General features: G+C 41.9%; 1 protein-coding gene and 2 non-coding genes across 5 annotated transcripts; all 3 read left to right on the top strand.

Annotated features, from left to right (window-relative positions):
• On the top strand, positions 1-27,011 carry LOC133389214 (autophagy-related protein 16-1). Of its 3 annotated transcripts, XM_061636448.1 has the most exons (20): positions 1-460; positions 687-919; positions 4,753-4,846; positions 5,751-5,856; positions 6,439-6,512; positions 7,472-7,723; positions 9,838-9,903; positions 11,022-11,108; positions 13,039-13,095; positions 13,291-13,338; positions 14,087-14,189; positions 16,588-16,693; positions 17,514-17,584; positions 18,756-18,827; positions 20,330-20,450; positions 22,034-22,139; positions 23,012-23,161; positions 23,536-23,583; positions 25,207-25,308; positions 25,653-27,011. In XM_061636448.1, exons 2-20 carry the CDS (start codon positions 805-807, stop codon positions 25,744-25,746), a joined length of 1,872 nt encoding a protein of 623 aa, XP_061492432.1. In that variant the 5' UTR covers positions 1-460; positions 687-804; the 3' UTR covers positions 25,747-27,011. The 3 variants fall into 3 exon arrangements, with proteins under 3 accessions (XP_061492432.1, XP_061492433.1, XP_061492434.1); XM_061636449.1 differs by lacking the exon at positions 13,291-13,338 and having other exon boundaries at positions 3-460; XM_061636450.1 differs by lacking the exons at positions 13,039-13,095; positions 13,291-13,338 and having other exon boundaries at positions 4-460.
• On the top strand, positions 14,786-15,054 carry LOC133389892 (small Cajal body-specific RNA 6). The gene has a single exon (XR_009764199.1). It is a non-coding gene; the product is annotated as a small Cajal body-specific RNA 6 (non-coding RNA).
• LOC133389889 (small Cajal body-specific RNA 6) lies at positions 17,878-18,143 on the top strand. The gene has a single exon (XR_009764196.1). It is a non-coding gene; the product is annotated as a small Cajal body-specific RNA 6 (non-coding RNA).
• Positions 27,012-27,576: the final 565 nt, after the last annotated feature.

The raw sequence follows: 27,576 nt of genomic DNA, 5'->3' as shown, positions 1-27,576 counted from the left end.
AAGAAGGCGGGTTCGTACATAGACTTTAAAAAAAAATCTCCGCGGATCAGCGAAGCCCCTTGCCTGCGGCCATTTTGCATAGAGTTGGCCAGCGGATTTGCCAGACTGCAAAACCTAACTAGCCTAATTAAGGCAGAGTTACAGGTATGGATGACGAGGGAGCGGGAGATACACGGTAGTAGAGAAATAAGGGATGTGCGACTACGATGAGATCAGCGCTATAGCAGGAAAAATAACCTCTCGGGTAGGCACTGGGAGCCAGGATCCTGATGTGATTGATCTGCGACTCGTGGATGGAAGGCCCTACACGATGCTGTGCGACTCAGGCCGACAGAGTGTCTGCGTGAAGTTCTGTGGGGCTCGATGGGGGCTGCGGCCCGGGGGCGGAGTGGTGAAGAGCCCCTGCTGAGAAGAGAACTCCTCCAACTGCGTTCCTCTTCGTCCTCCTCGATAGTCGGTGGTGAGCACTTTGCCCATCCCTCATCTACGGGCTCCCCCTTACCTCGCCCCACGTGTGGGCCCAGTGGACTCAGGGTGGTTGGGCGCCTCCCCTTCTCTCCATGCTCTTCACAACCTATTCTGTTGGTTTTTCTTGGTGCTTCATGCTCGCCTTTTCTCTCCTTCTCTTGAACAGACCGCCGGGCCCACTTGATCGTTTTATGCTCTGTTTGCTAATTCTTTCTTAGGGCTCGTCGTCTCGCTCTCGTAAATCCCTCTGGCAGAGGAAGGGTGTATCAGGCCAACAGAGTGATAAGGCAGAGAGAGAAATCGAGAGAGAGCGAGCGCCAGCCGACCTTATGCAGAATGGCTTCTGGGCTCAGGGCACGGAGCCTCCCCGCCTGGAAGCGGCACATCTTAGACGAATTGAAGCGACGGGACAGGCTACAGAGACAGGCCTTTGAAGAGATAATCTTGCAGTGTAAGCAATGCTTTTGCTTTGCTTTGATGGTCACCTGAAAGTCTCAAGCTTGCATGGCGGGACTGTGTTGTCAATCATGCTGTAGTGGATAGATTTGGGTGCAATTGTCATGATGCTGTTGTAGACAAAGTATGTTTTCCTCCTATTATCTTTCCTGGTTTCAGGAATCTTCAAAGACTGTCACTTAGCTGTGTTTTCTAGGGTTCCTTGAATTTTCTGGGAATTCTGACCCAGCTCTCACTGGAATTTCCATACAATGGTTTACTTGTTGAAAGAGTTAGGAGTTAAGAACTTCCTGTTGATTTGATAGAGATATAATTCCTCTTCGACTTCTCTTTTTATGGATCCACGTGTTAAGGCAGGGATGGGGAACCTTTTTGGCTTTATCTTTATCAGGATCTGCCTTGTGGGTCAAATTTGACAGGCGGGCTTTGTAAAAGCCTCTTTGGAGTAGCATGCATGCATCTTCAAAGGGTGCTTTTGCACAGCCCTTAATCTGATTTTGCTGCTTTAACTGCTCGATCCTGTTCCTTATTTGAAAAGGATCATGCAGCCAAGGCAGGATTAAATCTTTTTGTAGGTGGTTTGGGTAAAATGGCCTCGGGGCCAAATGTGACACTCTGGTGGGCTATGATTGGTCTGGAGGCCAGTTTCAAGGAGTCAGTGTTAAATTACCCCAAATTGATTCTTTTGTGAACAGGTTTCTAGGGAAGATAAAGTGCATTAACGTACTGTTCTTTCTATATTACGTTTCTAAAGTCTCCATTTGTCTGGAAAAACAACAAAAACATGGACTTGGAGACATTGTCTCGTCCTGTGTGCTAAGTTGCTGTAGACATCCTAAATTCACAACACAAAGAGTTGTTTAAAGACTGATATTAGAAGTGTTATCCCTGAAAAGTTCAGCAAATGAACTTCCTCAGTGCTCAGCACAGATGGGGACAGTAATGAAAGACTTGTCTTTATGTTCTGTGCTGTGCTTCAGTCCCTCAACCAGCAGCATATGGAGATTTGTCTTATTGCCTGAGGCATGTTAAGGCATCTTTGGGACTAGCCTTCCAGCCTGTATTCATTTTGCAGTGTACAGCTTGAGGATGTTGACAAGATCCTTGGACTGGTGCGGGCGACCACATCTGTTCTGGACCCTTGCCCCTCTTGGCTGGTGAAAGCTGGCAGGACCGGAACCGCCGGCTGGGCCAAGGAGATAATAAACGCCTCTTTGAGAGAGGGAGTGGTCCCTGACTGCCTAAAAGAGGCGGTAGTGAGACCACTCCTGAAGAAATCCTCTTTGGACCCAGATAACCTGAACAACTATAGATCTGTGGCGAATGTTCCGTTCTTGGGCAAGGTACTGGAACGGGTGGTTGCCAGCCAGCTCCAGGGGCTCTTGGATGACACTGATTATCTTGATCCATTTCAATCCGGTTTTAGGCCCGGTTTTGGCACCGAAACAGCCTTGGTCGCCCTGTACGATGACCTTTGTCGGGAGAGGGACAGGGGGAGTGTGACTCTGTTGATTCTCCTTGATCTCTCAGCTGCTTTTGATACCATCGACCATGGTATCCTTCTGGGAAGACTCACGGAGTTGGGAGTTGGGGGTACTGCTTGGCAGTGGCTCCGCTCCTACTTGGTGGGTCGCCACCAGAAGGTAGTGCTTGGGGAACATTGCTCGATACCCTGGACTCTCCATTGTGGAGTCCCGCAGGGATCGGTACTGTCCCCTATGCTTTTCAACATCTACATGAAGCCGCTGGGTGCGGTCATCAGGAGTTTTGGGCTGCGTTGTCATCAGTACGCTGATGACACGCAGCTCTATTTCTCCTTTTCATCCTCATCAGGTGAGGCTGTTAACGTGCTAAACCGTTGCCTGACCGCGATACTGGACTGGATCCAGACAAGACTGAGACACTGTTGGTGAGTGCCTTCTCTGCTCAGATGGTGGGTGTTCATCCTGTTCTTGATGGGGTTACACTCCCCTTGAAGGAACAGGTTCGTAGCTTGGGAGTTCTTTTCGATCCTTCCCTGTCTCTTGAGGCCCAGGTGGCCTCGGTGGCACGGAATGCTTTTTACCATCTTCGATTGGTAGCCCAGCTACGTCCCTATCTGGACAGTGACGACCTCGCTTCAGTTGTTCATGCTCTGGTAACTTCTAGATTGGACTACTGCAACGCGCTCTACGTGGGGCTGCCCTTGAAGACTGTTCGGAAACTACAGCTAGTCCAGAATGCAGCGGCCAGATTGTTGACGCGGACCAGAAGGTCCACTCATATAACACCTGTTCTGGCCCGTCTGCACTGGCTTCCTATTTGTTTCCGGGCTAGATTCAAAGTGCTGGTTTTGACCTATAAAGCCCTACACGGCATGGGACCGCAATACCTGGTGGAACGCCTCTCCCAATATGAACCTACCCGTACACTACGCTCAACATCTAAGGCCCTCCTCCGAGTACCATCCCATCGAGAGGCTCAGAGGGTGATGACTAGAACCAGGGCCTTTTCAGTAGTGGCCCCCGAACTGTGGAACAGTCTCCCTGATGAGGTGCGCCTGGCGCCGACGCTACTATCTTTTCGGCGCCAGGTGAAAACCTTTTTATACTCCCAGGCATTTTAAAGTGTATTTTAAACAGCATTTCCGTATTTTGGATGTTGTTTGGTTCGTTATTGTTTTTTTATTATTATTATTATTATTTGTATTTATTGTATTTATATATTGTGCTTGTTTTTATCTTTTTGTACACTGCCCAGAGAGCCTTCAGGCTTAGGGCGGTATATAAATTAAACTAAATAAAATAAAATAAATAAATAAAGGTGTATCCTCTGGAACAGTTTTCATTTAGTGCATTGTAGAATCCTATTCTGGCCTCTGGCGTGCACAGGGCCACATCTTACTAGACAAGCAGTAGTGGGGAGTACATCTCTGTATGTAGTGTTGTTGTTTGCACCTTTTTTTGTGCACAACTTCCAAGGCTTTCTGGGCAGGAAAGTGTCCTTTCTACCCAGTTGTTGTGCTTGCGTTCTTTCATAGAATCATAGAGTTGGAAGAGGCCCACAAGGCAATCAAGTCCAACCTCCTGCCCAGTGCAGGAATCCAAGTTACGGCATACCTGACAGGTGGCTGTCCAACTGCCTCTTGAATAGCTCCTATGAAGAGCAGGTGAGCAGGAGAGAAGGATAGCACATACCTTTCTGAATGCGAAGCTGAGATTGGTCTCTATGGCCCAATTTACACATAACTCTATGCCAAATTCTGGCTAAGCATAAACATGCAAGTGTACAGATACTTACAGTAAAAAAATCTTTTGGCCTCTTCACTCCTCCTTGGTTGTTTTGTGCTGTGTCCGTCATTATGCCTGAACCTGGGCTCATAATTTGTTCCCCTGGTCAAACCGTGAGCAGTAAGCCAAGGATAAACTCTAGCTACAGATTACATTTTGGGTTGTGTGGGTGTAAACTAGAATAATTATGTCTTATCTGAGTGAATAACTTGTTTATGTAACATAGATTGTCAAAAACTGAACTGCGAACCAAATTGTTGAATATGCGAGGCCTTAGTCTGAGTTGGGAAGGGATGTCATTTCTTGCAAATCCAAGTTGCTGAGTTGCAAAAAAGGCTTGTCAGCTGGGTGGGAATATCTTAAATATTTTCTCAGTCAGAGTGAAGTAGCTGGTCCTGCTTTAATGGCATTATTCTTACAGGAGCATGTCTAAAGAACGTTGCTTTGTATTCTTTATAGAGTTTTCACACTACAAGAGTTAAAATTAAATGTGGTTAGTCTTATTACTGGATTATAAAAAATATTTTGCTTTGTTTTTAATTGACCTTCTTCTGATTAGATAACAAGCTCTTGGAGAAGTCAGATTTCCATTCAGTGCTGGCTGACAAGCTACAAGTGGAAAAATATGATTTACCAATCCGGCATGAGATCAGGTACTTGCTGAGTCAGTACTAGTGATGGGTACTGTGTCTTGTGCTCTTCACTTCCCACTAGCAATGGCTGTTAGACATAATGGCTATGTGCTACTTCCAGTATTAGAGGCAGTATGTCTCTAAATACCAGTTGCTGGGAATCATCAGTGGGAGAGTAGTATTGCACACATAGCCTGCTAACGGGCTTCCCGTAGGCGTCTGGCTGATCACTGTGAAAACAGGATGCTGGACTAGATGGGTCTTTTGGTCTGAACAACAGGGCTCTTCTTATGTTCTTAATATAAGATATTTTCAGTCTCCTGTGTAACGGTCACTAAAATTACTGCTAATAACTGCTGTAGTCCTTTGTGCCTAATCCTGTGAATTTCTTGGAAGAAATTCCTCACTTCTGTTGGGTTTACTCTAAAGTAAGCATGCATGTTGAATCTCTAGTGATGTAATACTTCTCTAAATACATTAAAAGTTGGTAATGCTGGATTTTTAAAAGTTTAGTCTTATGTGACTTCGAACCGTATAGAATGTCTGTATGGAATGAAAAGGGAATGGGTGTACCTTCTTCATTATATCTGCAGGAACTGCAAGCACTGATCATAGAGATCAGTTCACCCATAGCTAAAACGATCAACAAAGCGTATAAAACCACCAATGTACAAAATATGTTCATTTCTATAAATAAAAAAAATCTCGGGATGGAGGTATAGTGCTTTGCTTATGTAATCTGAGTTCTACATGAAAAACATAATATGATTCTTTAAAATCAAGTGGAATACATTACAAATAGGGATAGTCATCCGGATGAAAACTACACTGGAAAATGGATATATGGAACCTGTAGGAGAAGTAGAAACGCTTTATGAATTAAAAACTCAACGTTTTTCCTTTCTCACCCTCTGGAAAATTCCAGTCCAGGACATGATGGTGCAAGGACCGATGCTCACTTGCAAGAAGTAGCCCAACTAAGAATTAAACATCAAGAGGAGCTAACAGAGCTACACAAGAAACGTGGGGAGGTTAGAAATGCACTTTTAATCAATGTGTACCATTTCCAAAGAGCTCTTTTGCAGCTAATGTCTTGTTTCTCTTATTAAAAACCTGGGGGATAGAAAGTGATTTCTGCCTGTTTCAAATTTATTCTGTGTTAACAATTGAAATACAACAGACCCTACATTTAAGTTGAATAACATGGTGTGTTGGCATTTAACTATCAGGCACAAATAAGGCTGGCTTTTCTTATCACTTTGTGCTGTGAAAGTTAGTCTTTGTGTCCCTTAATTGATTCATTTATTTCAGATGAGGCTGTATGTCTGTGTTAGTTTATATATGCCAATACAGTGACAGTGATTAATGGTCATAGGTACCTCTTCAAGGAAAACAACAAAATGCTTGTGTCTAGCAGATTTATTGCTATATGTTTTTATTTACTAGAGTAACTATTTTTAATAAATAAAAATAGTTTCTTTAGATGCATTAAATATTAAGTTGACATGGGTGTTGAGGGAGAAAATGTAAGCCATGAGAGATAATGAAATGCAAAAAAATGATTGTGGTAATAGCTGTTTTCTCTCACTAATGTAGTTTATCTTCTTTCATAGTTGGCCCAGTCTGTGATTGACCTGAAAAACCAAATACAACAGAAGGACATAGAGATGCAAATGAATAATACAAGGTGAGTGGCATCCATTTACTGCGTATACAATTTAATTTTGGTGTTGGATGTCAGGCTGTCAATTTCTGGCTGGATTCTCATTATATTTGAGTGACTTTACCCAGTTTGGGCCGGTACACCAGCTCTGTTCTTTCCCGCAGAAGCCAGACACTGTCTTAGTTACACTGGTTTATTGCGAAATGCTTTATGTAGGGCTACCATTGCAGAGTCTTCAGAAGCTTCTGTGGTCCAGAATGCAACACCAAGGATGTTGGCGGGCATATGTCCCTGGCATCTTTTTACACTTGTCTTGCAAGGCCTGCACTAGTTGCCCATTTGCTTCAGACACAATTCAAAAGTGTTGATTTTACAGACCTAAATGGTAGGGTCTATCATGCCTCAAGGATTGCCACCTTCTGTACTAATCTGCCTGTTTTCTAAGTGCAGGTGAAGAGGCCTATCTTTATATCCCACCTAGAGCAGAAACACTGTGTGTGATGGTGAGGGAGTTTTCTCAGTGGCCACTAACCTTGGTATTATGGAATACCTTGCCCTCATGAAATGTAGATGGCTAGCTCTTTGTCTGTTTTGTCATTGATGGGTGAAGATATTTTTATTCTGTGTTTTTTGCTTTGTCAGGTAGCTGATGCTTTTTGAAGATGGTGTTTTATTTGCCTGCCTGTGTTTTGTTATATTATTGTGGGTATTTTTAAGTGTTGTGAGCTGCCTGAGTAATGCTTAGGCATTGCTATATAATCTGTATTTATATACTATCTATATAAATAACAGGAAGGCCAAACAAGAGATGGATTGATTCCATAAAGGAAGCCACAGACCTGAACTTACAAGATCTGAGCAGGGAGGTTCATGATAGATGCTATTAGAGGTCACTAATTCATAGGGTCGCCATAAGTCGTAATCGACTTGAAGTCACATAACAACAGCAGCAAATATAAATAACTGGGTTACCTCTCTTAAAGGATTGCAGAATACTTGCAAAAGATAGCTGAGCTAGAGACGGAGTGTCAGGATCTGCGTAATAAGCTACAAGATCTTGAACGAGCCAATCAGACTCTTAAGGATGAGTATGATGCACTCCAGATCACCTTTACTGCTCTTGAAGAAAAACTGAGAAAAACTACTGAAGATAATCAAGAGTTGGTAACTCGTTGGATGGCAGAGAAAGCTCAAGAAGCTAATCGGCTTAATGCAGAAAATGAGAAAGATTCCAGGTATGATGCCAGCAGTGTGTTCCAAGTTAAAATGTTTGAGTTGAGTATGAATGTGTGATAGAAGCTCCTCCCTAAAAAATATTTTCCCTTCTCTCACCCCCCCTCCTTTTACTGGGTGAATATTAATATTTCAGTAAGCTTTTGAACTTTGAAATACACAGATCTTCATATTTTTTCCAGTAATCCTAGCCACTTAATGACTTGGTGAACAGTGACCAAGAGCTACTTTTTGAGATTAAAGTTGATTGGAATGTAGAGCAATTTAAGGTTGGTTTGTACAATACAGCTTGTGTTTATTGTGTCCCAACTTGTCTTGCTTGCGTGCATGCGTATAAGGCTAGTCTTGTCACTTACACGAAGGCGTTGGATGAGATCATCGGGGCTTGGAGTTAGGTGCTATCTGAATGCTGATGACACTCATCTCTATTTCTCCCTATTTCCTGAGTCAGAGAGGGCTGTGTAGATGCTGGACTGGTGTCTAGGCTAGAGATGTGAAGGCCCAAGAAAACAAAAGAAATAATGGTGGGGGGATGTTTCAGTTTTTTTCCAGTCGTTCAGAAAAAATTGAAATATGTACCCCATGGTTTCTTTCCCCAATTTGGAGTACTTCTGGGCAACCTCTGTTGATCGCAGCTACAGCTCTTTCGTACACAGGAATAGGCTCACCTCAGAAATCCATGCTCTGGTAACCCTCCTGATTGGATTTCTGTAATACATTCTACATAGCGCTGCCCTGGAAGATGTTATGTTATGATGTGGTTTATTTCTGTGCTGCCTTTTGGCCAAAAAGGCTCTCAGAGTGAGTCACAAAAAATAAACACAAGATGGTGCAGAAGCTACAGCTGGTGCAGAACTTGATGAGTAGGCTGCTAAGAGAACAGCATCCTGAAGCCATATAACATCAGTTTTTTAAAAATTGCACTGGCTGCCAATACATTTTGTTCCAATTTCAACGTGATGAATTACAAAGCCCTAAATGACTTGAGACCTAGGTACTTGAAGGAGTATTCCTCTCTCTGTTGTCCAGTCCAAGCATTAAGATCTCCTGGGGAAGCTATCCTTCACATCCCTGTGCTGTATATTGTGTAGAGATGTAGGAGAGGGCCTTCTCTGTGGTGGTGCCTTCCCCAGTGATGATGATTACATTTATATCCCACCTTTCTTCCAAGTTGCTGAAGGTGGCATACGAATATGATTCTGTGATTATGGAACACCCTCTCCAACTGGAGCAAACTGGATTTGATTCAGCATCAGATTAAGCCCTAGTTATTCACTTGGGCACTTTTGTGCTGGGGAAACTGCTATCTAATAATGTGACCTACTTAGAGTGCTGGGTATTCTATTGTTTTTATGTGTGCTATTTTATACAATAAATTGTTCTGAATGTTATATGAATTGTTTTGAATATTCAAATGATATTGGGCGGGCTTTACCCATTTTAATAAATAAGTACCGTGGAATGAACATAACACATGAACTGATGGTTGAGTGTATAGCTGGCCCCAATTTCTGTGCTGGAAGTGGTGCCATGGTCGTGAAAATTGTTGCTGAGCACATCTACAATCCAGCAGTCCACACCTTGTTTCTGTCTACATGGATACATCTGGATGCTTACGTGGACAAGAAGGATTGCACCTGAACTGCTCTTCAAAATGATTTCTCACAAAGGTTCCTAAATCAAGACATATATTTGTAGCAATTTATTTAAGAAATGTAGTAGCTTGTCCTTCTGTTTGAGAATGCTCTGCTGGCTTGCAGTAAATGAATCTACAAGAAATACAAAATGGCATTAAACTGCATATAGTATTCCACAAGAAGTACCATAACTGAGACTAAAAGGCCTGGGCAAATAAAGAGGTTTTCACTTGGCGCAAAAAAAAATTATGAGAACTGGCACCAGGCGAGCCTCTGTGGGGACAGAATTCAAAAGACAATAAAAAGGTATTATTGAAGTACCTCTTAGAGATTGTGCTGAAGCCAATAAGACATCTGGGGATTCTCTTTCTAATTACTGAAATAGTAACTTTCTTGGAACAGTTTGCATACTCCAAAGAATGCCAGCAAATATTTACAGGGTTGAGGCAGAATTTCCTAGCATTTCTTTTTTCTTATAGAAGACGACAAGCCAAGCTTCAGAAAGAACTAGCAGAAGCTGCAAAGGAACCGCTGCCAATTGAACAGTAAGTATTCCCTCAGCTCCTTAATGACTATATACTCCAGTTCCAGGAAGCATACATGATCCCTACCATGGTTTTTGCTGGTTTATTTGAATGCTAAATGTTCTCCATTAAATATTGACTCAATATTCTGCACTTAAAATGTGCAGTCAAGTATGGAAAATGTTCTTAATTTTACCCATAAGAAAACAGAGGAAAGCTGTTTATGTTCAAAGTTTTAAGTTGACAATGATGCATTACCTCATGGTAGAAATGGATGAAGTGGTTGAGAGAAATGGAGGGTTTCCTTGGGAAGGCAAGGAACTGCAAGTCACGGTGATGTGAGCGTTAGAGAATGTGATGGTGACTGGGGGAAGGGGAGCTAATGAATTGTTCTTGTCACTGTGGCCTGTGTTCTCCCTCGGCAGCCTCTTTGGAGAGGGGAAAGGTTCGACTGCATCCATTGCCTTTTCCTCCCTGCCCCCTGGCCAGAAGCTTCTTAGTGCACTTCCAAACACATGGTGGGGCCTTGTCCTGACAATCTGCATCTTCCTTGGATATCTCTGAACCCCTCAGCCAACCCCTCTGGGCTACCCTTGGCTTGCTGATTTTGGGGTCTTCACAAGAGACTGGTAGGGTAGACACCTCAGGCTTCCACGTTGAATTGACTTCCTACTTCCCCTAGATAAAACAAGTTGCTGTTGGCTGTGGCAAAAAAAGAAACAAACTATAAAATGTCATCTTCTTTTTCTACAGGACACAGATTACTAGTGTATGGGGGCTAATTAGTTCTGTCATCTTATCACTTTTTTTGTACTTAATTGCCTGGCTGTTCTTGAGGTTACTTTATTATAGAATCCCAAGTTGATTTCCCTCAATTTTTTTTAGTTCTGCTTTGGAGTACACAGAAATTGCACTTGGCAAAATGAAAACAAAATGAAAAGGTTCAGCTGGAATTCCAAGGGCAAAATATGACTAAATATGGCTGTAAAAGGACAGATTGCAGAGTTCCTTTCCCTTTAGCTGTGTAGGGAAACCAGCTTATGAATTCTGTTAAAATGGTAGGGAGCTGCTAAGCCAAAATGCCTATATGTGCATCAACACTCAAATGATTATAAAAAAGGCATGATCCTGTCCTCCAGGGATGACGATATTGAAGTGCTGACGGATGAAACTTCTGATCCTACTGATGAGACCTCTCCGGTGCGCGCTGTCACTCGAACAGCCAGGTAAGAAGAGGGAGGAGAGAAGGATGGATTTCACACTCTCCCAGAAGTTAATAAAATATTTCCAAGTGGTGGGGAAGCGGGGAGGCAGAATAGTAGGTATGTTTAATTATGCAACAGTTTGAGAACTGCTGGCTGCTGTTGTGTCTTGAAAGGGAAAATGCCTTGAGAAAGTTTGTGTTTCCAGTGTTAATGTATTTATGAATTCTTGGCTAACATCAGCAGAGGAGGCAATTAATTTACTGGGTATATCTCCAAACAGACCCTGTTTAAATGGAATGAAGTTCTGTGTTCCCATTCATTTTAGTGGGGAAAAGTGCAATGAAATCTGCTTGTGGTATTCAGGAAGTTACTAGTTTTGAAGTTCTGTGAGGTTTCAGGGGGAGGGTTATTGTGGGACACACCTCTCTTTTTCGCTGCACTTTTTATTGCTAGGGATAGTTTTTTTACAGTATCATTATACTTTAGTAGAAGTATCTCAGAATAATAGCTTGCTGCTCGTCTGTAGGTTCTCCCAGGAAAGAGAGTGAGCAGTACCCGCCCCTTTTTTCCACAAGTCCGCTTTACCATGGTGGTGCTTGTTCCTGGAATCACGGAGCACTGTCGGTCTAATGTAATCAAGGCCAAGAGTTGGCAACACTGCCATATCGGTGGTGCTCTTCCAGTTAAGAGGAGGCATGATGTGTGGAGCTCTTGCAGACAGTTCTTCTCTTGACTGAAAGGACCACAGTGCAGCTGTCCCAGTTGCCACTCGCAGCTTCAGAGAACTGGGATTACCGTGTTGCTCTCCTTCTGGCTGCGGCATAGCCTTGTCATGGTGGCAGCAACTACAGGGGGAAGGAGAGAGTGAAGCAACCTGGCTTTAAGCATTTGGAAGACTAAGAGATAGAAAATGTAAATTTGCAAACGCCACCATAATTAACAAGGGAAATCATATATGCAGCTAGGAACATAGGAAGCTGCCTTATATGGAGTCAGACCGTTGGTCCATCTTACTCAGTATTGTCTACGCTGACTAACAGGCTCTTCAGGGTTTCACACAGGGGCATTGTGAGCCCTATCTGGAGATGCCAGGGACTGAACCTGGGACCTTCAGCATGCAAGGCAAATGCCCTACCGCTGAGCTATGACCTTTCCCCCTGTCAAGCTGTCTTTATCCTGGGCTGTTTCCAACAAAGTACCTCTGCTAGCAGAAGGATTTCCACATGTGTAATGGACCTTCCCTGTGCACCCTCCCCAAATTTAGGGAGGCAGCACGCAAGGAGAAGGATGGGAAATTCTGTTGCACAGCCCAAAGTCCTTGTGCTAGTGGAATGACTTTGTTGGATACCACCCACTGAGTCAGACCCATCTAGCCCAGTATTGTCACACTTCCCAGGGTCTCTCAGCCCAGGATGGAGATGATGGGAATTGAACTTGGGACTTTCTGCATGCAAAACATGTGCTCTGTCACTGAACTGTTGCCCCCTAAAATCGTTTTAAAAGCCAAACTGTCTCCTTTTCTCAATAAAAGGTTCTTATGGAGCTACTCTCCATAAGAACCTATGGCTATGAGTATATTTCAGTATAAGCACCAATATGTGCTCAGCTTCTTGTGGAACATCATCGCCTGAGTGCTTTGGTTAAATCTGGAAACTTCTATTTCTTACTTCCAATCTTATTCTCAAGGTCTAAATGACTTAATTCTCTTTAAGGTGCCTCTCTTTGCTCATCAGCCAGTATGAATTGCACTCAATTCATAATTGGGGATGTGAGCATTATTTCTTCAGTTCCACCATGGTGGCTTTTGGGACTGTCCTGAATTTGAATTTCCTGGTTGAATTTGGGGCTTTGAGAAGGAGAAATACTCTCCTTGTTGCATGGTGTGGGCTATGTGTGTTTTTGATCTCTGCTTGAACAATAAGGTTTAAATCTGTCCTCCCCTCCTCTTTAGTAAGCGACACTCCCAGCCAGCTGGAGGCCTTCTGGACTCTATCACTAATATCTTTGGGTAGGTTAGAATACATTCACCTCTTTTGTTACTTATTGGTTCAATGTACGCCAACCTTTCAGTGATGCGAGGATTGCAAACAGTTGTCCTTATCTCAACATTTTCTAGCTTCTGCCTCTTCTCCCCTCTCCCTTTTTCTTTTGTTTTCCTGTTCCTTACATCTGCTGTGTGCTGACCTCTGATCTTTCCCTCCAGTCTGTCTGAGTCTCCCCTTTTGGGACATCACTCTTCTGATACTGCCAGGTGAAAATTCGCTTGAAATTATTCACACTTAATCCAGCATGTGAGTGAGGGATGTTGAAGCAACTGCCTTGTTTTGATGTTATTTCTGTAGCAGTGAAAAGACTTCTCTATTAAAAGGTGCCCATTACCCTCTTAGATGAAGACTGGGTGAAAACAATAGCAGAGTTCATTGTCAAGTTAACAGTAGTCACAATGATTGTGCTGTGGCCAGTCATTGTAGTTTCTTCCTGCATTAAGAAAAATATCCATGTCTAGATGTAGAAATGCAATATGAGCTTTAGACTAGGGAGCATTCGTAGTATGTACCTGTGCAATTCAATGGGATTTACTTTATATGGGAGAAAAATAAGCACTGTTTTAAAATAATTTTAAAAGCTGGAGGAATTTGACTTGGTGATGATCCTTGAATCATTAGTTTTAATTGAGGACTCTGCATGGCTGCTGTAATATGGTAAGGTCTCCTCCCATTCCGGCATTGGCTTAGAGAGTTGCCATGCAGTCCAGCTGGTACGCATGAGAAGCCAGTTGCAAAGTTTCTAGCAGCCAGTAGAGCCTAAACCATGCAAAACCATCTATTTGGGTGCAACCACCCAACTCTGTAATGCTTGAATCGGGCCTGAGTCTCTCTGCCCCTTCCGTCCCATTCTTATCCTCTTGTCTAGTCGGGATCATCCCCCTGCCGTAATTTGGAGACACAGCTAGTTCCCGTCTATGCATAACTATATGTATTGGATGTGCCCTTTCTCAGGAGGCGCTCTTTATCGTCATGTCCTGTCCCTCAAGATAACACTGATGTACATCCGGGTGGAAGCAAAGAGGTGCGAGTCCCTACCACTGCAGCGTGTGTCTTTGTAAGTATATTTAAGAGACATTCTTTTTGGAAGTAAAACTGATTGCTGAATAGCTTAATTTCTAGGTAAACCTGTTCTTGCTGACTGATTTCTCCCCACTGTCTTGTGCTTACCATATAACCATAACCATTGGGATTTATGGGGAGGTCCTCTCATGCTTCTACATTTTAACTTGCTTGCATTTGAGAGTTTGCAACCACCCTCTGGTGAGCATGATAGGATCCAGCCTGCCTGCCTTCCAACCTTGGAGCAGCAGAGGTGGAAGGTGATCATCCTGGTAATTGCATGGTGACCCCTGACCCCTTCCCAGCACAAAGGATGACAGGAAGGCTAGAGTTGCCACCCTGGGCTCCTACTGGGAGAAAGGGCAGGATATAAATCAAGTAAATAAATAATAATAGAGTTTGCAATCCCCACCCTTTCCAGCCTGATACTTGGAACTGAGGGATTGTACCTGACCATACAGAATGTGAGATCCATGGCCAAAGGAGAGGCCCGTTCCTGGCTACCACAACCTTTTGCTTGGCTTATGATTTTTCTAAAATAAGTCCCAAACTCTGCTAGTGCCCCATCCATTAATAGATTTTTTTTGCTGAGGTCAGTGATGACTGAAGAAAAGCCTGATTGCACTAGTGACTTGCACACCCATTACTTTCTCCCAGCAGCTTTATTTTCTCTTTCATCCACACTACAGTAATGCTGTGAGGTGTTGTGAGGCTGCTGACATTATGTGGATAAAGTCAGTGCTTGTTGCCTATAGTGTAAGGGGCTTGGCACTGACTGTCATCCAACATAAATAGTCAAGGAGCTGCTAGTTTTGGGATGTGTCATAATGTGCATGATCTTTAGTTTTCAAGCTGAGACCTCATAATTGTGAATGGTGCAAAAGGAAGTTCATTCTGTTTAAAAGACCAATTTTCCTACATTAATTGCACTTTTTAATGGTTTCATCTGTTTAGAAAAGATGTCAAGTCACTAAAATGACAGGCATCTAGAACTAATTCAGTTAATGGTAAGAATAATAAATAATAATAATAATAAAATTTTATTTTTGAGTTGCCTATCTGGCCAAATGAACGACCACTCTAGGTGACGTACAATACAATAAAATACAATATAAACACCAAGAAAGGACCGTAATCGATAATTAATTTAAACACCAGTTAGTAACAACAATTAAAAGACTAACCCACCCCAGAAATCCCATAGGCCTGCCTGAACAGCCAGGTTTTCAAGGTCCGGCGGAAACTTGACAGGGAGGGGGCATGGCGAAGATTGAATGGGAGGGAATTCCAGAGGGTGGGAGCCACGATCAAAAATGCCCTCTCTCTGGTCCGCACCAGCCTAGCTACTTTAACTGGTGGGACTGAGAGAAGGTCTTGTGTGGCTGATCTTGTCAGGCGGCATGATTGGTGATGCTGGAGGCGTTCCTTCAGATAAAACGAAGAAAGAAAATACAATGCATAAAGAAGATTCTGCAGTTTAGGTGTTTAGGATCCTCAAACAATATGGTAGATCTTCATTGCCAACAATATACACAACAATATTAAGCAAATCTGGTTTAGGGATTTTTTTTAAAAATAAAAAATGCTGTCTTTAAAACCTGTTTGGTGTTTTGTACTCAATAAACAACACAACATTCTGGGGACAAAAGCTTATCTACCATCACTGTGATATACAGCATAGTGCCATATTTTTCTTGAACGCTTTTCAGTATGTAGACCTTTATCATTCTTCCAGTATTTTGCAGTGAATGTTTGGGCAGCAGTAACACAAGTTAACATGTTATCTGGTTTAACAAGTAATGACATATGTGTCATATCTCAATTTTTTATCATTCCTTTAGTAACTTTGTAACCACAGTGCACAGTCTTAAAAACCACAGCACATCCCCTGCTTTCCTCTATCCTTCCCTTTCTTAAAATTATATATAATTTCAAAATAAGAGATAGTCTTTTATCCCACTGGCTCAGCTAGAGAGAAACGTTTGGGAGACTAAAAACCCCAGAGCCATTGTTCTGGAGATTTTTATTTTAGAGAACTGGTTGTCATGTGAGTTTGGTTTCTTGTATTTGAAATCAAATGGAAAACTAACAGTTCCGACAGATCTGATACATGATCCGTTTAGTGTTGTGTGAGTGTGGTTCATGCTTCAAGCTTCCACATGCTGACAAATCTGGACTCTCCTGATGTTACTTTTTAGAAATGCTAGGATTTTGTTAGCTTGATTTTTTGTAAATTGTATTGTTTTTATTTATATTTTGTATTTGTGTTTTTCTATTTGTGTGTAAGCTGCCTTGGGGGCCTTTTTGGCCAAAAGGTGGCCTAGAAATAAACCGTAACATAACACAACATCTATATAACTGTTCATGTATTGTTTCTTCCCCATCTCTACTAGGATGCTCATGATGGGGAGGTGAATGCAGTGCAGTTCAGCCCTGGCTCTCGGTTACTGGCAACAGGAGGCTTGGACCGGAGAGTCAAACTCTGGGAAGTTTTTGGAGGTAAGCCCTTAAAGGCGTAGAATAAGAAAAAGCAAAGACTTGCCGTGTTTTGAATCCCTGGTGGACAAAAAGAGCTTCCTTCTAAGACTTCTTAGTAGTTGACGTGTTCAAAATGATTAGCTAGTTCTGCAGCTACAGTGCAGAACTGAGAAGCCTTGGGAGCTATTCTAATGTAGTGTCTTAGAATATTGGATTTGGATGTAGGCAACCTATATTCAACTCTTCACTCAGCTGTGATGATAAATGTCTGCTCCCAAACATCTCACTACTCAAAGAAGAGAGGACTCATAATTCCAGTGGTGCAGCACATACTTTGGATGCAGAAGGTTCCAGGTTGAGTCTCTGACATGTCCAGTTAAAAGGCTCTTGGCTATGAAGGCTGGGAAAGACTCTCCGGCCAAGGCTCTGGAGAGCCACCATCAGTCAGAGTAGACAGTACTGAGCCAGATGGACCAGCGATTTGTTTTGTTTGCAAATGAGCTTCAGATGGTCAAGAAGGTGGAAATGACCTAATGCTGTATGTCACTAATCTTGGGAGATCAGTTCTGTGTCTTTTTATTGTTGCAATGTTGACTTGAGATACTTTGTCTCTCTTGTGGTGCTGTGATAAACCTGATATATTGTTGTGGTTTGATTTTCCCCCCCAGATTGTCTTATAATATATTTTATGTTGTACTCCACTCTGGCATTGATTTTCATGAAGAGCAGGTTATAATTTACCAAAGTAAATAAATATTGTTCTTAGTTTGGCTGAATGAAATAGACCTGGGTTCAAGCTTTTTCTTGCTTCTCAACTCTTGTTTCTTTTTTTGCCCTGCAGACAAATGTGAACTGAAAGGCTCCCTCTCTGGCAGTAATGCAGGGATTACAAGCATAGAGTTTGATAGTGCAGTGAGTATGTGTTGTACCCCGTTTTTTTGGCAACAGTTTCCCACCCCACATCCCAAACCACATCACTGAAGAAAACCTTCTGGGAAAATGAAATAGTTATCCAGAAATAGGTACACAATTATGAGCCATTTTGGCACTGCTGTATATTTACTTTAACTTGGTTAGGCCTTCTATACATAACATAATGATGTACACTAATTTTTTTTGCCAGGGTATGAAATGTTACTAACTCTAAGGCATTTGGCATAATTATCTGCTGCTTTTGGAATCTGGGCCTAACAATGTTTTGCTGAGGTCAATGATGAATAGTAAAAGGTCTGATTTTCCCAGTGGTTTGCCCTCTTTACCATTGTAGCTCCCAGCAATTTCTCATCCATCATACTCTAGACGTGCTATGATTTGGACAGTATTTGCTGAAAAGTAGAGATATATTCAACTTGTGTTACTCTACAGTACTGGGTAGACACGGCTGATATTGCTATCCAACATAAACAGTTAAAGGAGTTTGAGGTATTGGAGCAACATCTGGGTATATGATCTCAATTTTTTAGCTGAGACCTCTTTTGGAGCAAAACATTTTTCTCTTCCCAAGAGTGCTGTCAAATTATCTGTTGTGGCAGAAAGAAGGTGAGAAGGCAGAAATGGGAGAAGGAATAGGGTGGGGCAGTAAGTGTGAAAACTGTGGGAAATGATAGATGAGTAAAGAGAACTGGGATAGAGGGACTTGCATCTAAGGAAAGAAGCTTGTACAGAAAGCCAGTACAGACTCTTAATGATAAGGGTACTCACTATCTTAATATCAAAAGAGAGAACAGGGGAGGAGATCAAGAAAGAGACTTAATAATGAGAGACCAAGAAGTGGCAGAATTTGGCAGTAGCCTGAAATGAGATAATGCAGAGGGATAATAATATAATGGAAAGCAGTATTTTTAGGTTCAAAGGACCATGCAGGTGCTTGTGGTTCTAGAAAACATTGCTGGAAAAGGGGTAGGGAACCAGTTGCCCTACAGCTGGTGTTGGACTACAGCTCTCATCAGCCCTAGCCAGCATGGCAAGTGGTTAGGTGTGATGGAAGGTGTAGTCCACATAACATCTGGAGGACCACAGGTTCCCCATCCCTGTTCTAAAAGAATAAAACTATTAAAGAAAGGTTAAAATTATATTTCAACAGGGCTCTTATTTATTAGCAGCTTCAAATGACTTTGCCAGTAGGATCTGGACTGTGGATGATCATCGATTACGGGTGAGTGTCTTTTCCCCCAGAAGCATACCTATATGCCTGCTTCTCGCTAGCCTTCTAAATAGCAAAATATGCTAGAAACTTGCAGAGGTCTGCTACAGAATTTTAACCACAACACTTGATACCTTTCAAAATGGAGTTACCTACAAAAGCTTTTATGGTAAACCTGACTGATACAGATTGCTGATACCCCTGGTGCAGTGATTGCATCTACTGTTTGTAAACTGCATGAGAGAAACTGGGATAGATTCTTGGAGGCTTTCCTAAGAAGCTATATACTTTGCAGAATTTTTTTAAAAATGCATTTTAATATTAATATTTAAAGAACTTCTAAAGGATGACACAGACTTCTGAGAAAGCAACAGATTAAAGATGTGTATTTCTCAGTTGCATTTTGAAGTTGGTCTTAGTAAGCAATGAAGGCACATCTCATGTTGAGAGTCTGAAAGAACTGGGCGTGTTTAGCCTGGTGAACAGAAGACTGAGGGGAGATATGATAGCACTCTTCAAGTACATGAAAAGTTGTCACAAGGAGGAGGGCTGGGGTCTCTTCTCGATTGTCCCAGAGTGCAGGACACGGAATAATGGGCTCATGTTGCAGGAAGCCAGATTTCAACTGAACATCAGGAAAAACGTCCTAACTGTTAGAGCCATACAACAATTGAACCAATTACCTAGAGAGGTAGTGGGCTCTCCAACACTGGAGGCATTCAAGAGGCAGCTGGACAACCATCTGTCGAGAATGCTTTGATTTGGATTCCTGCATCGAGCAGGGGGTTGGACTTGATGGCCTTATAGGCCCCTTTCAACTTTACTATTCTATGATTCTATGTTCATCTCTTTCATTTTCTAATCTCTTTCTGCCATAGCTCAATGGTTGAGTATACTATTTGAATGCAGGTGGTCCCAGGTCCAGTTTAAAATGTTCCAGAGTAGGAGGACTGGGGAAAGTGTATTCTGCTAGTTGGAGTGGATAATAAGCTAGATGGACCATGGTCTGTCTCAGTATTAAGGAGCTTCATATAACTAAATACTAAGTTGTGTGAACCTGGAAATAAGTCCTTAAGATTCCCGGAACTGCTTTGCTGGATAAGATATAGGTATAGCTAGTTAGCCACCCATATAACTCTGGGAAGCTGACAAGCAGGATACAGTGATGAGAGCCATCCCCTGTTGTATATCCTCGCCATCATTGTGGCATATTTGGGGTATATTGTCACTGAACACTTAGATTCCATTTAGTGATTGTTGCTTATAGGCTTTCCTCCATGACTACCAACGTCTCACCCAGCTAAACAGCATTTTGTCCTCTGATTTGAGGGCTAGCAAACCCAGTGCTTAAACCGATGTTTTAAACAGAACTAGGAATTTGTTAGATCTCAGTCTATATTGGAGGCTGGGTAACACTTTCAGCGTTGTGTTCTTGCTAAATGATTGAATGGCATGACTGAAGAGAGCAACTGTTGTAAAGTGTATTCACGGACATGATATCAATTTCTTTCTAGCACACACTCACGGGGCATAGTGGAAAAGTCTTGTCAGCCAAATTCCTATTGGACAATGCACGCATTGTATCTGGAAGTCACGACAGAACCCTCAAGCTTTGGGACCTGCGCAGCAAAGTCTGTAAGGAAACTGTTCCACGTATATAGTAGCGGTTCCCTTTCTTGTGTGTGTCTTGCATGTACTGAAAGGGGCAAGAGCAGAACTTCTATTGACTGATTACTTCTCAAAGCATATAAAACAGCTACTGATCACCCCTCTATTAAGATTCTGATACCTACTTGGAATCAAAGTAGTTTGTTTCCTGGGTGTTTCAAGTACAGTGTTTAGTGGGTAGTTCCCTAAGTGAGTAATGTGCCAAACCCACAATCCACTGATAAGCACAGTTGGGCTTCTTGTTGATACCCAAAGTCTTCAAAACGGCTAATCAGTTGACAATTTTTTCAGTACATGGAGATGCTCTTCTGATAACAGGAAAGAGATGAAACCCAGTTCTGAAATAGGCCTGGGCTTCTGATCCGTCTCCACATTGAAGCCACAGCAGTGGCAGGAGAAAAATATCCTGTGTGCCTCTATAAGGGGACATGAGCATATAATATGCTAGTTCCTCTTAAAAGGCTAAACAAGGCTATATACCTGCATTGAAATGTTTTGATTTAGTAACATGTTTTGTTTGCCTGCCTGCCTGTTGTCTTTACACAAAACATCCATCACTTTAGCCACCTTTCTGAGTTAGGTTGAATTGCTGACTTTTTCTGTATGTGATGTCTGTTTTTGAATGAGAATAACCAATATGTATTATCTCTTATATAATATCTTAATACTTTTTTCTTCTAAGTAATTATTTACTCTTGTTTTGCGATGTGTTTAGTGAACTGTACCCTTGTGCCAACGCATATCTAGGCCAGTCACTTCTGCTACCATCCATGCATGATTTGGCCATTACAAGAATCTGCATTAATCCAATTTAGCCAGTAGCTGTATCTCTTGTTGCTTCTCTGTGGGAGCAGCAAAAACTTCCAGAAACTACTTCAGCTACATGTCGAGATATAGATATATATGGCTATGGTTTCAGCAACCTCAATAGCATGCTAGCTTGGGAAAGACACATTCTGATACCAGACTGGCTTTGGCTTTTACCTTCTAACTAGCCTGAAGTTGTCCACCAATTCCTTCTGTTGCTCTCTCCAAAGATTTAAATCAAGCAGCACTGCTTATCCTGTAGCTGTGTCGGATCCATTAACTTCTATATTGCACTGCAAGGAGTCTTAATAGCAGCTACTGAATCTTTAAGCAGTTGAGCAAGAGGGCTCTCCAGTGTCCTCAAAGGCTGTATTTAATTTGAGCATGTTCAGTTGCAAAGCTGTGCTTTCCTTGGCATGCCTCTTGTTGTTCAATGTTTTTGTATTCCTGCAATGCCCAGCAAGAGGGTGCCAGGTTACCATTCTGTTTGAAATTCTTGTGACAGGGTAAGATTGATCACCACTTCTATGGAACTAATTTTCTTTAACAATTGCATGGGAATAGAGGGGTTGGCTTATGGGGGCTGGTGTCTTACTGGTCAATCACCCTTCTACTGGAATAAACTTGATAAAGCTACAGGATTCCAGTAATCTTGTTTGGTGCATGAATGATAGTACTGTTTAACTGTGATTTTTGTTGAGAAGAACATGGATTCAGTGAAGTTATTCCTGTCCTTTTTTAAGGTATAAAAACAGTATTTGCAGGCTCCAGCTGCAATGATCTAGTATGTACAGAGCAATGTGTGATGAGTGGACATTTTGACAAGAAAATTCGCTTTTGGGATATTAGGTAAGCTATTTTGCGGGGAGGGGAAGTAAAAGTGGCCAAGTTGGCACATAAGAAATTCAAAAATACATATGTATTATATCTTGTTCTTCATCACAAGTGATGACAGGGCTGATTACAATACGTTAAGATCAGTAAAATATATTTTAAAACAAACAATATAGCCCATATAGTTTTTAAGTCCCTTGAGTTACTGTGGTTTGAGCTGGGGGATGGGCTAGTAGAAGGGGACAAACAGAGTGAGGGCACCCTGCCTTAGCTGTGGTTCATTTAGATCAGACAGTGTGATCAGAGAAGCTCCCCTGCTTCCAAGGCATGGGGGATTCCTTGAGCTGTGCCTTATGTAGATGGATCAAGGACTGCATTGTTCCCTGGAATCTTAAAAATGGGTCTTTAAGGCTTTTTTCACAGTTGTGTATGAGCTGTAATCAGTGTCAGGGATTGGATGAAAAAGTTGTGATATCTTCAAGGGCTGTTGAAAACACCATGAGCTAAGGGAGAACTCCTGGAAAACAAATAAAGTTTTTTTTAATTCATCAAGAAAACTCATAAATACAGAGCTGATTCTGAATCAAACCAAGATGAGTTTACCTATCACTACTTAAAATATTTCTTTGCAAGCGTTCAGATTAGAAACATGTGATTGTCTTTACATTCTTGCTCAAATGGTTAAAAAAATAAATTCTGTTCCTGACTGCAAGTGGTACAGCATAGAATCTCCAGTCCTGTGTATATTATGTGAATCATGATACCCATTCCATCCCTTATTCATAATCATGTTTGTTGTTAGTGAGGCTTTAGCATTCTCACATGCTGAAGAACCTGATGGAGGTACTCTTAATGAAATGTTAACTGATGTCACCTTCTGTTTTTAGAACAGAGAGTGTAGTACGGGAAATGGAATTGCTTGGTAGGATTACAGCTCTAGATCTAAACCCAGAGAGAACAGAGCTCCTCACCTGTTCGCGAGATGATCTGTTGAAGATTATTGATCTCAGACTCAATGTTGTCAAACAGACTTTCAGGTGAGTACCATTCTACAAGTGGGTTGTAGAGTTATAAGTCTGCTATTTGTGTAGTGTTGAGACTAGGACTGTAGGGTTTGCCCTGATGACATCTGGCAAAGCTAGTAGGCTAGTTTGGACCTGGAAAATCTCTGCTTTGATTGCCCATCTCATACTAATACACAAACCTGTTCTTTATTAAATCCAGTGGTGTGGGGGACCAGGTTCACGTACTTGATGAAAGAGGGTACTGTGAGGAAAACTTCTTGTTATTGGCTTATTAATCTTTGGATCTGTAGAGATGAAATGTCAGTGGTTTTATAGCTGTTGTGGAATTAATATTTGAAGGACACATTTTTATTGAACCATTTTTGTACTTGTTTTTCTTCCTCCAGTGCCCTAGGGTTTAAATGTGGTTCTGATTGGACCAGAGCTGTATTCAGGTAAGAAGCTGAGTTGGTTAGACCATAGGGCACTTGAGAGGGGTGTGATAAATTTCCGATTTTTATGCACTTTCAAGGCCGTAGGTAATTCTCCTTATTGAAAATATTGCCAAATTTCATGACAGACTAACCAGGATTCCACAAGAACTTTTGAGTCTTAAGAATTAAAAGATCCAGCATTAGCTTCAGATCTTTAGCTTCCTTGTATGGATATGATCTATTATTATTTTTTTGCACAGGATGCCTGGTGGGACTGGAAGACAGGTTCCACATAGAGAAACATCTGATCAGTGGGTACTTAATAACAAAAGTGGAGGGGTGGACTTTGTACTTCCCTTTTGAGATAGATTAGAGGTTCTATGCTGGTATGAAGCTCTAGATGGAAGCACATTTTGTTTCCACTAATTAGACAGAAGATATTTTGAGTACCTCCTTACAGAGGACTAGCTTTCCTGAAAACGTTGTGAATTATAGCCCATAACTAACTTGCAGTGCTGCTAATTGTTGCTTTGCGTTGGAGCACAGTTTTTATAGTCCTCTAGACAAGAAGAAAGTAATGTAGCACCAACTCTTGTCTGTATTGCCACCATTCCAGGGAGATCTCTATTCTTTTATGACACCTTGTCCCCTGGTTGGACAAGCAGCTCTTTTACTGTATTCATATTGCAGAATGGAATTTGGAAATAGCAGATACATTGTCAAATAATTGTAACATAGTTGTCTTCATTTTTAGTTGTTATTATTATTTCATTTATATCCCGCCCTTCCCAGCAGGAGCCCAGGTTGTTATATGCCTTCCTGTTGAATACAACTTATGGCGACCCTATGAATCTTTTTATATATATATATATTCATAGGGTTTTCAAAGTAAGAGGTATTCCGAGGTGGTTTACTGTTGCCTTCCTCTAAGCCTACGGCACCCGGTAGTCCCAGGTGGTTTCGCATCCAAGTACTAACCAAGCCTGACTCTGCTTAGCTTTCGAAATCAGATGAGATTGGGCGTGTTCAGGTAGAATGGCCATAGGCTTTAGTTTTTAGAGTAGGTGTTAAACCCCATGTTTGAACCCTTGTCGCCTGTGTTTGACACCCTTGAGTACTGCAGTTTCATTGAAACCATTACTATGTCCTTTCTGGATTTGGATCAGATTCTCTCCAGGGTCTGAAAAGAGTGTTTAGCTCATAACTTGAAAGCCCTAGCTTTAAATGGATATGGGTCACTCTGCCACTCTGGGCTCCTACTGGGAGGAAGTGTGGGATATAAATCAAATAATAAAAATACTGTGTCTGTGCTGCACTTTCTAGGAGGCTTTGGGCAGAATTTCATAGTGATTTTACATTACCTTGTTTTTTAAACGCTGTTAATATTTTGTTTGAATTTTTGTGCACTGTATTCTTTTCTGATGTGTATTTTGTATTTGTATTTATTTTATTTTTTTTGTGAGCCGCCTTGAGGGCCTTTGGCCAAAAGGCGGCATAGAAATAGAATAAACAAATAAAATAAATAATTATGAGCACAGTATAAATTAGTTATGGAGGTCAGTATCTTGACAAAAGGTAAATAAGTCTTGAAGTAAAATTCATCTTTTTCTGCTCTCTCCCTTTACCACATACATGATTTTTCAGCCCTGATGGGAATTATGTGGTGGCTGGCTCAGCAGAAGGGTCACTCTATATTTGGAATGTGCTTACCGGAAAAGTGGAGAGGGTACTCTCCAAGCATCACAGGTGAGCCAAGATGATACCATAAAAATGCCAGAGGTCTTGTGTGGTGGCGGCAATTGCCATATAGAAATAACCTGTGAGTGAAGTCATATACTCCCTCAGTGACTGGCTAAGTTATTAAGGCTGCAGTCCTAACCCTGCTTACCTGAAAGTAAGCCCCATTGAGTTCATGAGTAGACGTGGTTAGGATTGTGCTGTAATTCAGTGTGTCACTGGTATACCTTGAAAAGTTAATGAAAGGCATAATTGTTTAGCAAAGTTGCATGGCTCAAGGAGCAAGTGAATAGCATTTCTGTAGTTAATCTAGACTTCTAGAATCTAATAAACAATTTCTTGCTTCATTTCAGCAACTCAATCAATGCTGTAGCATGGTCACCATCTGGAGCCTATGTGGTCAGTGTGGACAAAGGAAACAAGGCTGTGTTGTGGTCTGAATTTTGACTTGAAAGAGCAAAAACCAGCATGCCAAAAAACCTGCATGGGAGGACATGGGCTGTGTCTGTCTGAACAGTACAGAAGTCCCATGTCTAGGTCCAGTAAAAGGTCTTTTGCTAAATACATAAGCTTGAGACTAGGGAAGGATTCCTGTTGCATCAACCAAGGAAGAAAGTATGTTGCTGGAGTTCAACCTCCATAAAGGATTGGCTGTATTGAGTGGGGTCATTAAGATGTACCACCTCTGCATTGGAAAGAGTTCTTGCACCAGACATCAGTGCCAAACAATTCCTTAATTTCCAATGGCACTTCAAGGTTTGGAGTGCTCTAGCAAAGTTCCTGTATGTCCTGATATTATGCATGTACTGTCATCTATGTTCTCTTCTGTGGGCTGGCTTAAGATGTGAGGTGAAGGATCCTGAAACATAGTAAGGGTGGGGTCTTGACTGTAATCTTTCTTGAACAAGCCCATGACTTTGGCAGTTGTGTCAATGGAGCCTCTAGCCCTTACTAAACACAGCTGCCTGTGTCAGTTTGACTTGTCATAGAGGGAATTGTCTGTCATTTTTCAGAAATGCTGCATCCTCCAAAGCCTTTCCAGGTAGCAGTGGAACAGAAGCATTTTAATGTGACCCAATTTATTTTGGGTGTTAATTGTGGGGCAGAGTGATAAGTGCTGCTGCTGTGATGAAGAATGTACGACTAGCACGACTCCAGCACCAAAGCCAAATACACGGTTACTTCTGCTGTCCTTCTTGTACTGGAGCCTCTTGAGAGCAGAGGAACGATGGGGAAAATAGAGCCCTGAATGTAAATGTCCTGGTGCTGGCAAATTCAGATCACTTGCCTCTGAGTAAATGTGCAATATTCTTCCTGTGTTCAAGCTCTCCCTCTGCCATGGAGCCCGTTGGCCTTCAAATGCACAATATGGTTTGGGCGGGGCTGACTGTGGCACTGAACATTTATCCAGCCAAACACTTTTTCCACACCCAGTGGGCTGTGAGACAAGCCACCAGCATTTAATTGCCTTTTAATTTGCACTTTAATTTTGCTTCCTTCCTAAACTTGATTTCGTAGGGAAGTATTTGTATCGAAGGGCAGAGGTGAGCAGGAATTCCTTATGTCTGGGGTTCTCAGCAAGGGACCACTCTTGTTCTGACAACTTCTGCAAAGGAAAACAGGAAGTACACGGGACAAAAATCTTATTTATTGTATTAACCCGCCCACTAGTACTTGACTTACTATAAATAAACCTGTGTCCTGCTTCTAAATCCACGCCGCTTTCCTTTTTTTCTTCTGTTATCTGCTGTGGGGGTATGGTCAGGTGGAATGGAGAAAAGAGTTTGAACAGATGACTTGAAGGCTTTTTCTCAAGCAGTTTATCATGGCTTGCAAATTTTGTGCTGGGATACCATGGCGGGGGAGCAGGAAGCTCTTTAGGATATACATGTGGGCAATGCTAGCTGCTGCTAACAATCTTCCCTTCCTTCTGTTAGCCACAAGGTGGTGAAGGCCAGAGAAGTAATGCCTCCCACTCTTTTCACCTGAGCATTATAGCCTAGTTCAGTGTTCTACCCAAGAATGTGCTTGAAAGGAGATCAAATGAATTTGTCATATTCTGCAGAGGGAAAGTTCAGGTTATAGCTTACAGAACCTTAATTTAATTTTCAGTACACACAACATCCGCACTTACTTCTCTCCCTCCTGCCTACATAAGTGATAATTAAAACTAATTTGTCACAAAGTTCAAATCTACTGAAACTAAGAATTCCACACACAGACCCTGGAGCACTTTCCCTCGATTCATATCTCTGTAGTCTCTTGTCTGAATCAGAG

This window comes from Rhineura floridana, chromosome 7 (genome assembly GCF_030035675.1).
Source record: "Rhineura floridana isolate rRhiFlo1 chromosome 7, rRhiFlo1.hap2, whole genome shotgun sequence".
Classification (NCBI taxonomy): domain Eukaryota; kingdom Metazoa; phylum Chordata; class Lepidosauria; order Squamata; family Rhineuridae; genus Rhineura; species Rhineura floridana.
This window is presented reverse-complemented; position numbering and strand designations above follow the sequence as displayed.

Excerpts from the sequence above, each read along its gene's own strand:
- LOC133389214 (XM_061636448.1), top strand. The coding sequence starts at position 805 with ATGGCTTCTGGGCTCAGGGCACGGAGCCTCCCCGCCTGGAAGCGGCAC. Across the intron at positions 4,847-5,750 it reads CCAATCCGGCATGAGATCAG|TCCAGGACATGATGGTGCAA; the intron begins GTACTTGCTGAG and ends GGAAAATTCCAG. Across the intron at positions 23,162-23,535 it reads GTTGTCAAACAGACTTTCAG|TGCCCTAGGGTTTAAATGTG; the intron begins GTGAGTACCATT and ends TTCTTCCTCCAG.